The 12,753-nt window shown below is 40.9% G+C and overlaps 1 protein-coding gene across 1 annotated transcript in view; it reads left to right on the top strand.

Moving 5' to 3' along the window:
* Positions 1-12,753, top strand: part of USH2A (usherin) — a 375,196-nt gene that overhangs the window by 244,505 nt on the left and 117,938 nt on the right. The window contains exon 41 of the mRNA XM_061348575.1: positions 1,335-1,963. Coding sequence (XP_061204559.1) covers positions 1,335-1,963 — 629 coding nt within the window. The remainder of the gene's footprint in view (positions 1-1,334; positions 1,964-12,753) is intronic.

Here is a 12,753-nt window from a genome sequence, read left to right as displayed (position 1 = left end):
TAGCAAACTCGCAATCATTAATGAATTTTAAATTTTCAACCCTTAGCTTTTGAAACTTAGCCCTCCCCACCCAAAAAAATAAAAAAAATCCCCAAACCTAAAGCTATTTAAAAGTATTACTAAATCCAAGTACATATTTTTTTAAGATTTCAATAAAATGTAATGTTCACAGAAAAATCTCATAAAAGTCAAAATTGCTATCGGCAGAGTAGGAGGGAATATAGTAATTTCTTGATCTGTAAGCTGTAGCAATTTATAGATTTCAGGATGTGTTTTCTAAGAATGCTAAACGTTCTGGAATTACAGCTGCTACTGATCAGTGATTGAGCCAGATTTGTGTTATTGCACCATGTTCCTGCTTGTACCTAGAGAGCAGTAAAGCCTCAATATAATAAAAAGCACCTGCATTGTAAATGAAATTTCAATTGAAAAACTTAACAGCCCTTCAAATTGCAGAATTTAACGCAGCCCAGTAAAGCTTAAATAACACTTTGCCTCCACAGGCTGAGGGTTTTGCATTCAAGGTGACTTGATTGTGTCACATGGTGAAATTATTTACAATTAAGGAATTTCTCTGGAGGGCTGCAGAATATTTGCTGTTCCACAACTCCTATGCAGGCATATGGTCGGTCTTTTTCAGTATTCATGGAAGCTACTGAACCTTTATGATAATTGAATCAGTTAGAGTGCTGAGTGGAGCAAGCATAAAACCTGTTAACCTAAAGGTCAGATCTGTGCATTGTTTATTTATCAGTAGGTGAAAGAGCTAAATCGGCAGCTTCTGTCACAGTTAAGTAAAAAATCACCTATAGTATTAACAGGGAGTAGATAAATTGCAAAAAATAGATTAGAATTATAAACATAATGAAGTAAAATATTGAATATATAATGAGAGATGCAGCAGGGGATTACTGAGCTGTAACATACGCAGCTTTGTTACATCTTGTGCTGCTAGTTGCGGTTAGTAGCTAGTGCTCTAGAAAAATCTCAGCAAAGGCTAGAACTGCAGATCTACGTTGATACTTTGCCAAACACTTTTTCCACAAGCTAACAGCATCAATAGGACACTTTTGAGACACAGAAGGAAAGAAGATGTGGAGGGGGAGGGAGGAAGGTTGAGTGAGGGGAAGGTATGCTTAAAGAGCAGCTTGACTTTGAGAAGAAAGCCATATTCATCCCTTGAATAGCTGGGCCTACAATTTATGAAGAAATAGGCTGTTTAGTAGATTTTAGCACCATTTGATAACTACTGCTTGTTACTGCTGACTTTTACAAATTACAGAGTTTAAATAATTTTCCTTTTCTCTCGATTTTTGGTTTTTTTTCTGTTACAGAACCTGGACCTTTAGATCCACCACTTCTATTGAATGTTACAGCAAGGACAGCGAGTATCACCTGGCAGCATCCTTTAAAGCCAAATGGCATTATCACTCATTATAATATTTACCAAAATGGCCAACTGCATGCTACAGTGCTAGGAACTAGATCCAATTGCACTGTGGAAGGCTTGCATCCTTACACTGTCTATGTGTTTCAGGTAGAAGGATGCACATCTAAAGGATGCTCTCTTTCACCAGAGACCCCAGAAATACAGACTCTTCCAACTGCTCCTGAGGACATTCCTGCTCCAGAGCTGTATTCAGATACCCCAGCTTCTGTGGTCATAACTTGGCAGCCACCTGTTTACCCAAATGGTTTGGTGGAAAACGTTACAGTAGAAAGGAGGGTGAAAGGAACAGAACAAGTATCAACTGTGGTGACTCTCCCTCTCAGTCAGTCCATGAGTTACATTGACCAGAGTACTGCTCTGAGCCCTTGGCAGAAATTTGAATACAGAGTGCTGATGAGCACCCTTCATGGAGGCACAAACAGCAGTGCATGGTCGGAAGTTACCACTAAACCATCAAGACCTGTTGGTGTTCAGCCGCCTGATGCAGAAGTATTGGGACCAGATTCAGTTAAGGTGGGAATAATTCTCATTGGCTTATGGCTCTAACATGTTTTCCTTGTAGCAATTGTGTATTTAAGAGAGGTCTACTGGCTGAGCCAACATATTTCTTTGCTGCAGGGGTAGATGAAAAATTAGGGTCTGTCCTTTGGCTCAGAAGCATTAGATTCATTTTTTCCCTTTACACCAGTCTCTTGCATGATACTGCAGTTCATTTTCTTCCTTACACACCTGACGTGTTTTCAATATTTAACTCGAATGCTTGCTTTTAACTCCCTAATCAGATCAGAAAATGACTTACTATCTTCTCCAGGATGTGAAGACTTCATTAAAATACTAAGAAGTAAAAAAAAAAAAGGTTTTTTAATGTAATTGAATCTTGTCGACAATTATCAGCTTTACTGAAAATAGCTAATGAAGAAAAAAAAATAGCATTGTGGTTCTCCTGGTTTATGAAAGAAGAGTCTTACAGGACTACCTAGGAAGTTTTCAATTATTCACATAGTTCTGTTGGGAATGAACTCTAGAGGACAGGATAACTACCATTGTTTTGGCTTGCATACAAACTTCATTCAAGGGAAATTAATGTAACCAAACAAGAGGGATTTTTGTAGCTTAGAAGCCTGTTTTGTGTAAATACACACATGCTTCCATGAACTCAGTCTTGTACTACTGCCAAAAGTATTGGTACAGTAGCTTGCTCACCAGAGCACAAAACAAAGGACATTTGCATAAGATTGAAGTTCATCTGTTGGATTTTTTTATTTTTTTTTTGGTAAGCATTGTATTTTCAAAAAATAAACTGAGTTGTGTTACCAATGCAGTCTAAATAGTTTGAGGGTATGAATTTACGCAGTAAACCAGTGCTTATTCTTTTGCTTTGTTCACATGGAATTTTAAGCTATGAAAAAACCCTACTCACCATTAGACACAAAAAAAAAACCCCTAACCTTTTAAAATTATAAATTATTATAATTATATATATAACTATAAACCTTTTTTAATATCTAAGGAGTTGCATGTTATCTACATCAAATGAGTTAGTATGAAGACAATGGTTGCTGTAAGAATTAATAATGATTGACCACTAGTAATTGTGATGATTTACCAGACTGCTTATTGAAGATTTGGGCGATCCACTTCCAGGACTCTGCCCTCTGTAGGTATATCTTAATATCCACTACAATTTATAGTAAAGCATTTTTCATGGATTTACCAGAAGCAGCAATGCTGAGTATACAGTAGCCCTAGCTCAATGGCACACATGTCCACATTTTATTGCGTGAGCTTTTGCACATTGGCTTCAACTCTGAGCACAAAGAAGTCACTGCAACCTTTAATGCTTCAGTTAATGTGATAAGGGCATAACAATTTTATATCTTACCCACTTTTTTTCTCTGAGTGCAGCCAACACCCAGCTCTGATTTTAAAAGCCTGTGAGTTTTCAGAGGTCTTATCATTTACCGCATGTCTTGTCTTGAAATCAGAAGTGTGTGCTTAGTTGCAGTTTTATTGTCTTTTGCTCAGTTCCAACATTAAGTAATCTACCCAATCTACCAAAGTGAGTTTGATGATTTATTTCTTTTGAAACGTGAAATCAGGCTGTGCAGTCTTCACTCTGTAATAATTTAATTTCGATACAATTCTTTTAAAATTTGTTTTCCTTTCCTGACAAAGAGTTCAAATGCTTCTCTTTCCTCCTTCTTCCCCAGTTTATCATTAACATTCAAAGATCTTTAAAGCCCTTTAATGTCTACTGTGTATGACCTTCTGTATGAGCAGTGGTCATATTTTGTGTCACTGCTGCTGTTCTCTAGTCTCATACTTGTTTTTTTTCCACATGGAGAGACATATTTGTTTGGTGTGTTAAGATTAATTTGTCAAAGATGCTGAAGTTTGGATTTTTTTTATTTCCATGACTCAGTTTTGCTCTTCATTTTTCTTATTTTAAATATTTAGGTTAAAATGTTCAACGTAATCAAAGGTGGCAGCATCTAATTGAGAAAAGTGACTTACATATATTCCTTTCCAAATACATTCTCTTTTGAGTACCTGTCCCTCAACAAAATTCTCTCTGTCAGTGTACAGAGTATTGGTATCCTTTGCTGATATGGACATAAATTCTTCTACTTTATCTAGCATTCTTTTTTTACTTAGAGTTGTTTAATATTAGAGTCATCATAACTGGGGGAGATTTGGGAATACTTGGTACAATTCCTGTGCAGAGGGTATTCCATGGCAGAGACATTACGATTTATATGATCCTACTCTGTCACGGACACCCCCTTGCCATGGGGAAAGAGCTTGCGTGCCCTTGTGAAGTTGGGAGTTGTGCTGGTGGTGGCTTATGCTTCCGGTAGGGTCTCCCATGCCAGTCAGCTCTCAAATGAAGGGTCAGACAAAGTGTGTCCATGGGCAGGATGGGCTCACTAGCCTTCGGGCAACCATCCTAGGAGAAGGACAACTCCAACTTCAAACCCGGGCAGATGGAGCTCGTGTAGCCCTGTAAGGCCATCCATCTCAGAGAAGGATACTCTAATTAAACCTACGACCTGAGGACTTTGCTGTCACCGTCCAAGCTCGCTAGGCCCTGGCAGATAAACCTCAGGTGTAAAGGGTGAGGCCAGTTCTGCGCACGCTGTGCCTCACCTAAAATAAATCCACTGCGCAGGCCCGAAGAGTTTACCCACACTTGCAAAGCCCTGTAGCGACAGGCGAGGGACGAAACGGCAGGTGATAAGGTGCACTGGAAGTCGCAGACCCAACCATGCATGCAGGCGGTTCAGGACATTGGTCGCTCAAGTCTGACCCAGGAGATGACAGTCTTGTTCGGCAGCATCCTGAATGACCAAGCAGCCTTTTTCAAGGACAGCACTGCTTGCTCCATATGGAGAGAGGCCTAGAAAAGGTGGCCTAACCAAAGCTCATCTCCCCCTCCACCTGGTTGGCTAGCCGCGGCCAACGGGCATCTTGTATTGCGGTCAATTAAAAACAAAGAGACAAAGGCATACACCTGCCTCCAAAGGTGTGTCCAGATTGACACTCGCATGTTGGAACATCAGAACCATGCTTGATACAGTGAACAGTGGGCGTCCTGAGCGCCATTCTGCGCTAATTGCCCATGAATTGTCACGTCTTAACATCGATATCGCTGCACTCAGTGAAGTTCGCCTTCATGAGGAAGGTAGCCTCAAAGAACATGGTGCTGGCTATACACTCTACTGGTCAGGCAAACCCAAAACTGAAAGTCATCTTTCTGGAGTCGGCTTCATGATTAAAAACTCCATAGCCTCTAAACTTGAAAATTTGCCGATAGGTCATTCCAACCGTATTATCTCCTTACGTCTTCCACTACACAATAAGCAACACGTTGTTCTTTTCAGCATATAAGCTCCAACTCTGCAAGCTGACCCTGCAGAAAAAGAAAAATTCTACTCCGACCTGCGTCACCTCACTCAGAAAGTTCCTATAGAAGATAAGATCATAATCCTTGGTGACTTCAACGCCTGAGTAGGAAAGAACTTTGAAGCCTGGAAAGGAGTACTAGGCAAGCAGAGTGTTGGCAGCTGCAATGCTAACAGTCATCTCTTACTAGAGTTCTGTGCAGAGCAACAGCTTACCATCACCAACACTATCTTCCAGCAGAAAGACAGCTGGAAGACAACCTGGATGCATCCTCGATCTAAACATTGGCACCTTATTGATTATGTTTTAGTGCGCCAGAGAAATATTCGTGATGTCTGCCAGACCAGAGTGATGCCTAGTGCAGAATGCCAAACAGACCACCGCCTTGTGCGTTGCAAACTTAATTTCCACTTCAAGCCCAAACCTAAGAGGGGCGGCATTCCGAGGAGGAGGCTCAATGTTGATAATCTTCAAATAGCTGCTGTGAGGGACAGCTTTCAAGCTAACCTTCCAACTAGGCTTGAAGACCAACTTATAGATTCATCTCCTGAAGCGCTTTGGCAACATATCAAAAACAGCATCCTGCAGTCCTCCGTAGAATCCATTGGGTTCTCCTCAAAGAAAAACAAAGACTGGTTTGACGATAGCAACCAGGAGGTTCAGGAATTGCTGACAAAAAAGAGATCTGCTCATCAAGCACACCTCGCTCAGCCACTCTGCCATGTAAGAAAAGCAGCCTTTCTTCTTGCATGTAGCAAACTCCAACAGAAACTTAGAGACATCCAGAACAAGTGGTGGGTCAACCTAGCAGAAAAGACTCAACTATGTGCAGATTTGGGTGACCACAGAGGATTCTATGAGGCTCTGAAGGCATTGTATGGACCCACATTCCAGGTTCAAAGCCCCTTACTTGGTGCAGACAGCCAAACGCTTCTTACAGATAAAATCTCCATCCTGAATCGTTGGTCTGAACATTTTCAAACCCTCTTTAGTGCTAATCGTGTAGTCCAAGGCGAAGGAATCCAGCACATTCTGCAACATCTGGTGAAAAACGAATTGGATTTAGCCCCTACCATGGGAGAGACTCTTAAGGCCATACAGCAGGTGAAAACTGGCAAGGCAGCTGGGGTTGACGGAGTCCCACCTGAAATATGGAAGCATGGAGGCCAAGCACTTCACGCTAAATTTCATGAGCTAGTTGTGTGCTGTTGGGAACAAGGCAAAATACCATCAGACTTCCGTGACGCAATCATCGTCACTCTGTATAAGAAAAAAGGTGTCAAGTCAGACTGCTCAAGCTACCGTGGTATAGCTCTGCTCTCCATTGCTGGTAAAATTCCTGCAAGAATACTATTGAACAGACTAGTACCTGCTATCGCAGAAGAACTTCTACCTGAAAGCCAGTGTGGTTTCAGGGCTAATAGAAGCACCACAGACATGGTATTTGTTCTCAGACAATTGCAAGAAAAGTGTAGAGAACAGAACAAGGGGTTATACGTAACTTTCGTTGACCTCACCAAGCTTTTGACACTGTGAGCAGAAAAGGCTTGTGGCTGATCTTAGAACGATTAGGTTGTCCTCCCAAGCTCCTGAAAATGATTATTCTGTTACATGAGGATCAGCAAGGCCAAGTCAGGTATGGTGATGCACTCTCTGAGCCTTTCCCAATAACCAATGGTGTGAAACAAGGTTGTGTTCTCGCACCGACCTTATTCACAATCTTCTTCAGCATGATGCTCCGAAGGGCTACAGCAGACCTCGACGAACAAGACGGCATTTATATTCGATACCGTACCGATGGTAGCCTATTCAATCTAAGGCGACTGAAGGCCCACACTAAGACCCTAAACTATCTTGTCCGTGAACTGCTCTTTCCTGATGATGCCGCCCTTGTTGCCCACACAGAAGCAGCTCTGCAGCGTTTAACATCTTGCTTTACGGAGGTGGCTGAGGTTTTGGGGCTGGAAGTCAGCTTGAAGAAGACAGTAGTCCTCTACCAACCTGCACCACAAGATGATCGTCGCCATCCCCATATTACCATCGGCGAGTCAGACCTTAAGACAGTTCAGCAGTTCAGCTATCTGGGAAGCATCATTTCCTCGGATGCCTCGATCGACAAAGAGATAGACAACAGAATAGCAAAGGCATATAGAGCCTTTGGAAAACTCCATAAAAGAGTATGGTGTAATAAACACCTGAAGAAAAATACAAAGGTCAGTGTCTACAGAGCCATAGTATTGTCTACTCTTTTATATGGATCTGAATCATGGGTCATCTACCGTCATCACCTGCAACTCCTGGAACGCTTTCATCAGCGCTGCCCCCATACAATCCTAAACATCCATTGGACTGACTATGTGTCTAATGTCACTGTCCTCGAACAGGCAGGGGTCACCAGCATCGAGGCCATATTGCTGAAATTGCAGCTGTGCTGGGCAGGGCACGTCTCTAGAATGAAGGATCACCACCTCCCCAGGATCGTGTTTTACGGTGAACTTGCCACCGGTAGCCGCAAGAGAGGTGCCCCAAAGAAGAGCTATAAGGACTCCCTGAAACAATACCTTAGCCTTTTCCATATTGACTACCATCAGTGGTCCACCTTGGCCTCCAATCGGGAGACTTGGAGGCACACCATACATAATGCCGCTGACTCCTTTGAGAGTTCACGAAGAACTGATCTCGAGCAGAAAAGACAACGCAGAAAGAATCGCGCCCCACCTGTTCCACCCAAGGAGACCTTCTGCTGTGCTTTTTGTAGCCGGATTTGCCTATCCCACATTGGCCTTCTTAGTCATCAGTGTGCTTGTAGTAAGCGTGGGTAAAAGCCCTTCCCAAATCTTCGTTTGCGAAGTCAAGCCATGATGATGATGATGATGATACGATCCTAACACTTCTTAAAAATCTTAAAATTTCTCTTGATTGTCCAGGACAGCAAGATTTTTTTTTTCCATCTTTTATAATTACTATTATTATTATTAATGATCTTTTCCAAAAATTGAGGTAAAGTTATAGGTGCAAAGAAGAGCTCATTGCACTTCATCACTGAAGATATTACAGATAAGGCTTGCTGCACCCAGCCAGCCATTTTCTCCCCTTCTGCTTGTTTGCTGTGTTTTCATCTTCCTTGTTGGTCTTATGTCTGTCAGTGGGATGAGCTCACTAGTGGTAGTATTCTTCCCTTCTCGTCAATCTTATGGCAAGTTCACATCAGAATGGTAAGACTCTGAGACCACCCAGGGACTGTGCTGTGGTGCTGAGGCTGTTTTGTGGCCACAGTGAATGTACTAGGAGAATAGGTAGTGCCTATTTTCAAATTTTTTGGGTTTTTTTCTCTGTTCTTTCAAAGTAGGGTGTAGATCTGAATAGCTGCTCTGCAAACCCCTTGTGTCCCTACACCCCAGATGTATGCTAGTTGCAAAGGTACAATGACTAAAATGTGAAGTATTGTGCAAGGATTGCCACTTAGTGGTTGAAAGGTTACTTGTGTGGAAATAGGATGAATCTGTTTTGGAATTGCTTTGTGTTGGTGTCTTTAAACCCTGATGAGAGTCCCAGAAAAGCAGACTTTCCCTCCTGAGCACATCACCTACAAAGGCTTCAGATCAATTTGTGCAATCTTCTTGTGCTCTCATCTTATTCAGTGTCTATGATTGTAACTCTTAAACAGAGAATGGAAACCAAGCCATCTCTTTGTGAGGGAGATTTTAATTTCCTCTTGCCCTAGAGAGAGCTGTCCTCCCAGGTTAGAGTGGAAAGTACTGGAAAGGCACTGTGGGAAAGATTAGTGAGGGGCTCCTTTACCAAGCCATGGTTGCAAATCAATAGAGGCTTTCAGCTGTCATTGCAACCAGTCCCTAAACCATGAGCACAAATATTTACTTCTACTGAAAATGGAGGCAATTTACAGAAAAAGATAAACGTATTTCCATTCCTTTACTTAGTCATAGAATCAATATAAATGATTTGAGAATGTGGAGAATTCAAAGTGCTCTGGGATAGTACTCACTTGGGTATACAGCTTATTTTCATAGACCAGAGCTTATCCTCTGCAAGGAGGAAAATATCAACACAGCAGGTCACTCTTGGCAAAGCCACTTCTGATATGCATGTGCTTCTTTAACATTTAATCTTAATCAGGATGGACCGATATCTCCCCATAACATTTAGCTTGCTTTCTTTTGTGTGACAGGAAGTGTAAAGCTGTCAATAATTTTTAAAGTATCTATTCCTGTGACACCTGCATAGTATTTTTTAATATTTGCTAAATTGATAATGTTCATGGTAACAGAGTATATGGCGCAATAAACTGCTTTTGTGGCTGATTAAATGCCAAAGTGAAGTGGAGAAATTCAGCAGCTGCAAAAGCCGTTTATTTAGTATATGCCAATGCCATGAACATTATTCCTGTTACACAAGATTTGCTATACCCTAATGTACAGCAGTATAAAAGAGATTGTTTCATTATCTTGTGAGGGTTGCAATTGCTCTGCTGCTTCAATCTCACACTTCATATCGATATGACATACAGGAATGTAGCTAGGTTGAGTGGCTTGAGAGGCTGGTTTATACAGTAAATAATTATTTAAAGGAGTTCTTTGTGTAGGAAAAGCATTATGTGGCTGGGAGTGCTGAACTAAATTCACTGTGCAAATTCTCCAATTTTGGCCTTTTAACTTTCAATGGGAAGACTTCCCTTTTGCTGCTGTGGTTTCCACTTGAGGGCTTTGGCCTGGGGATGACAGCTCTAGTCTTGATTATTGGCTTAAGTGGGGACTTGCTGACACATATTTGCTGCTATTGTTCTCCCCTGCTGACCAGTGCCACCAACTGGAACACTAACAGGTAAGAAGCTGTAGCCATTTCCTGTCATTCTTTGTGTAACCTTCATCACCAGGTGGAAGTTGCATGAGCTGTAGGTAATCCTGATGTTTCTGTCAAGGGGAAAGGAAATTTTTGGTGCTCAGATAGGCTAGAAGAGACTGATTTCATCCTGGTTGGATGAATTAAGTACCTCATTGACACATAGATCCTATGCCATGCTAATCCTTGATGGTAACTTTAGTTACAGAACCTTTCTGCAATTTAATTAGATACAAAATGATAAAAAAAATCATGATGATTTAATTCACTTCTCTCTTAATATGTTATATATGTTGCCTTCTAGAAATGAAGGGCTGTAGTGATCCTGAAGCACCAAATCATCATTCTTCTGATTATTTTTTTTCATATTGATTTAAATCATGTCATTGATTTTTCCATGGGTTATTTCTTTTCCGTAAGTATTTCCTTATGACTTCTCTGACTGAGGGAGGGTTGTAGATTTTTTAATTTCCTTGTTATTTGTGTTTTTATTACCCTCAGATATGATAATCAATTGATTTACAGTTCAGCTGCATTCACTTATTTGTATAGAAGAACCTGCAGCAGGGAAAGCTAGTGTTGTGCCTTACAGACTGAACAATGTCAGCTTGCTGTCCACAGGGCCTTCAAGAGTTGCAGTCTGCATTCTTTCATTGCAGAAGATTATCATTTACTGGTATAGAGCGATAAAATTTTCTTGTAGTGTTTCTCAAATTCGACTACTAAGTTGCATTTGCAAGTGAGTGACCACAGATAAATAAGGCTCTGTTTTATAGTTTTATTCTGTTCTTCATTAGCCCTGAAGCTGGATAGTGAACTGCTAAATGCTTGTTGTTCTGTAAATAGGCTGCGACTAAAATACATGGGAGAAAGATTTCAGCTGTATGGAGTGGATACCACTAACTTATTTAAAGCCATACACCCTCTAGTTACAATTTGAATATCATCCAGGAAAAAGAAAGTGTTTTCTTTATTCATTTGAAATTACAGTTCTCGACACATCTTCTGGGGTTTTTCTTGTCATACCTGTTAATGTTTTCTGTCCTATGAGGTTGCTTCTGATTACAGAGCATAGGCTGCAATGGTAGTAACTCCATGGTCACTGAAGTCAGTGACTAACAGAGAGGCGATCCTTCAGTGGTTACCTCTGCAGATCACTGTGTGTGACAAAATAAGGCTGTGAAGACCCCTCCTCCCTTCTAGGTTAACTTCCCTGTTACTATTTCATTCTCAAAGTGCTTCAAACTGCAGTTGCCTAAGAACACTATTTTGAGAATACAAATAACATACCTAGGCAAGGTACACTAAAGGCAGGCAGAGTAAACTCACACAAGATTTGTTCTGGGGAGAAAAAAAAAGAGTTTAGATTTTATTCACCACACTTCCAGTTTTATGCAGGTATGCCTGGTGGACTGGGGAAATTGTTTAGGAGCGATCAATCCTTGTGTGAAGATTGCCCTGTAATACCGCTAAGGTCAGTGAGACCTTGGTTTATTTGCCACGTAAGTGCTGCTTGAGTGAGTTAGAATACTCCAACACCCATAGGAACAACTTTAACTTGCACACAAGAGGTTTTCCATGTTTTAGGACTGTGATTTCTTGCACAGCTTGCTCATTTGGTGCAGATCACATAGTGGGGTGTACTATCATCATCAGTGGGGGTTTCATCAGCATTATCACTCTGCCTTTGATATAGCTTGAACACTTTGTTGTAGATGTTCAGGGTCATAAATGAATGTTCTGTCCAGTTTTGCATCTCTCAAACAAAGTGCTGCTAGAAGTTTTTGTAGTAGCAATCCATTACTGCAAACTTGATCATGCCATTGTGTGGTAGTGCTTTCTGAGGCTGGATGTAATTCATGTGTAAAGTGTATGAGAAATAATTGCAGCAGCCTCTGTCAGGATTTGCTTTTCTGGTGTGACACTGTCTCTTGACTGAATCCCGCTGTAATTTCTGTGAAGACAGATAAGAACTCATGAGGCAATTCGTCTCCCAGCTACCTTTGTGGAGGCTAGGGGTTGGCAGAAGAGTATAGTCCAGTGGCTGGAATGTAGAATTATGGTACCAGGTTTTGTCTTCTGTTTTGCTTACTTCTGATACATGACTTAGTCTGGGATTTAGTCTTTTCATCTGTAAAACAGAAATAATAATACTTATAATCTGAGATTTACAGTGTGCTTTGAGACCAACAGTGAAAAGCTCACAGTAATGTACTTAATGCATTCTGTTTGTAGATGTTACAAGCAATAGCTAGGAGAAATGACAATAAAATAAAGCCAAACATACTGATTTAAAATCAAACTGGTGAAATCAGGCCTGAACTGGTAAAAAGTTACTCATGTGCCAATTTTTCACAGAAAATTCCAAGGTTATAACTGTTAATAGGGGCAAAATGGATAATTTTTGTCTCTTTAAATTTTGTAGTGGAGAAAATAAGGTCCTTTGATGTTTAAATGAAAGCTTCCGGAGTCATTACATTGAATCAGTTAATCTCTCCCTTATTCTGTCTTCCTTGTGGGCATCCTCTTTCATGGTCTCA

Source organism: Neopsephotus bourkii, unplaced genomic scaffold (assembly GCF_033783945.1).
Source record: "Neopsephotus bourkii isolate Nb327-2 ecotype Australia unplaced genomic scaffold, CSIRO-AGI_Nbou_v1 NB_360, whole genome shotgun sequence".
In the NCBI taxonomy this organism is placed as follows: domain Eukaryota; kingdom Metazoa; phylum Chordata; class Aves; order Psittaciformes; family Psittacidae; genus Neopsephotus; species Neopsephotus bourkii.
This window is presented reverse-complemented; position numbering and strand designations above follow the sequence as displayed.